Source organism: Opisthorchis viverrini (genome assembly GCF_000715545.1).
Source record: "Opisthorchis viverrini unplaced genomic scaffold opera_v5_28, whole genome shotgun sequence".
In the NCBI taxonomy this organism is placed as follows: Eukaryota; Metazoa; Platyhelminthes; class Trematoda; order Opisthorchiida; family Opisthorchiidae; genus Opisthorchis; species Opisthorchis viverrini.
The window spans coordinates 385,729-387,422 of record NW_008751684.1 but is presented as its reverse complement, the minus strand read 5'-3'; the positions used below and the strand labels follow the sequence as shown (position 1 = coordinate 387,422).

Here is a 1,694-nt window from a genome sequence, read left to right as displayed (position 1 = left end):
ATGCGCAGAAGGTGTGTGCAAATTGGGGGCTACGGCGTCAGGTCACATTTACAGATGTCACCGTCCTGGCTGAAGGTAGGAGATGCACTGCCCAGCCAATGGCAGCTTCCGTGCGCAGTTATCGAATACGTCGACAGGGGGAAGCGAGAACGATGGACAGATAGAAGTCAGTGATAATCGATCTAATTGCTCCGGATCAGCGACAATGTTGGAGGGTTTAAGTTGGTACGAACGAAGCCAAAAATGCACATCATGCCGAAGTATTCTTGCAAACTGAGGCATGGGAAAGCGGCCAAAGCCGGGGGTATGACGGTAAAGCACCAGTATTTACTATTGTGTTTTGCTGTTCGTGATTATGGTTATGTACTTTGATGATGATGACATTGATGAGAAATGAGTAGATCAATTGATGCGACCCGGGCTGAGCAATGAGTTGAGAGCGAAGTCAATAGACTCATTGCCATTGGCATGCGGTGTTCGGATGTGGATGGATGGAGCTTTGTTTGTTCCGTGCTTCAGTTTTATCACCGTCATCAGTGGCTTCACGGAGGAAGTGAATACATTTGTTAGACTCCTTTAGGGCCATGTGTGACGGTCAGGTATCGAATCGGCGTTCCGTTTTCACTGAATGCCATACATCACCTATATCGTAGATGATTGACTAATTCCCGAACGACCTGATTTGGTGAAATCGTCATGTTCGTCATGGGTGGCCTTGCAGTAATTCCAGATATGTCCTACCATGGAGTTGGAATCGCGTAGCCGATAGCACATTGACGACAAGAATAAATCACCCGTAATACCCAGGCAGTGAGGAAATGTTGAACTTCCGTCATACATCTCATCCTGCAGGAGAAGTTGAGATGGAGTTGAGCGCCGATGTACTCTATATAGTTTTCCTTCACATTTTCAGCATCGAGTGACTCCCGGAACTGTGGAGAGTTCTAAACTCGCGGGATCCATAAGTCCGAGGTCTAGTCCACACCGGATCACCTCAGGTGACGCGTGGCGGGTTTAGTCATCCGGATTATGCATCAATCGGACTTGGTCGGGACGACAGTGATTAGCTGATGAATGCATTCCCGACACGGATTCGCGTACTGATCATTAGCACTGATAACTGGCCCCAACAGGGATGAGACGGTTGTGCAAATGTTTTCCCCACTAATTGAGCTAATTCCGCTTGTAGTGTGGTGAGGAATGTGTGTGATGAATGCCGTACTGCAAGCGGTGAGTCATGGTTTGCCATGATGAATGTTGGACTATGACGAAAATGGGTAGTAGTCTGTTTGCTCCCACACACAGTTGAAGGACAGCATTCATGGCAAGCTGACTGGCGACTCGCTTATGCGAGTCTTGCGGCCATGGCAATTGCGTATAGACATTATTGCCTATAACCACTGTGGACATCAGGTTCAGCGATCCGAAGCAGTGTACGCACACGGCGAGACGAGAACGCCGGTAAATTTCTACCGGACACGCCTCTACATACTGCATTGCATTGCGACATCCCATCTCAATCCGTGCTATTCTGTTCCATACGGTACAGTATGCTGTACTTTTCACACCATACCATACGGGTCTATGGTAAAATATTCTACACTATTATGTACTATGGTGGTTGTTTGCTTGTTCGCTGAGCTGGGCAATTTGATTGCAAACGTTTCATCACCAATCGAGGTGACATCATCAGT

At 47.6% G+C, this 1,694-nt stretch overlaps 1 protein-coding gene across 1 annotated transcript in view; it reads left to right on the top strand.

The window, feature by feature from the left end:
• The window catches only part of T265_02318 (hypothetical protein), a gene marked incomplete at both ends in the record, with an annotated part of 2,260 nt that extends 1,242 nt beyond the window's left edge, over positions 1-1,018 (top strand). Inside the window, one exon of the mRNA XM_009166532.1 lies at positions 914-1,018. Within this exon, the coding sequence (XP_009164796.1) occupies positions 914-1,018 (105 nt within the window). The remainder of the gene's footprint in view (positions 1-913) is intronic.
• Positions 1,019-1,694: the final 676 nt, after the last annotated feature.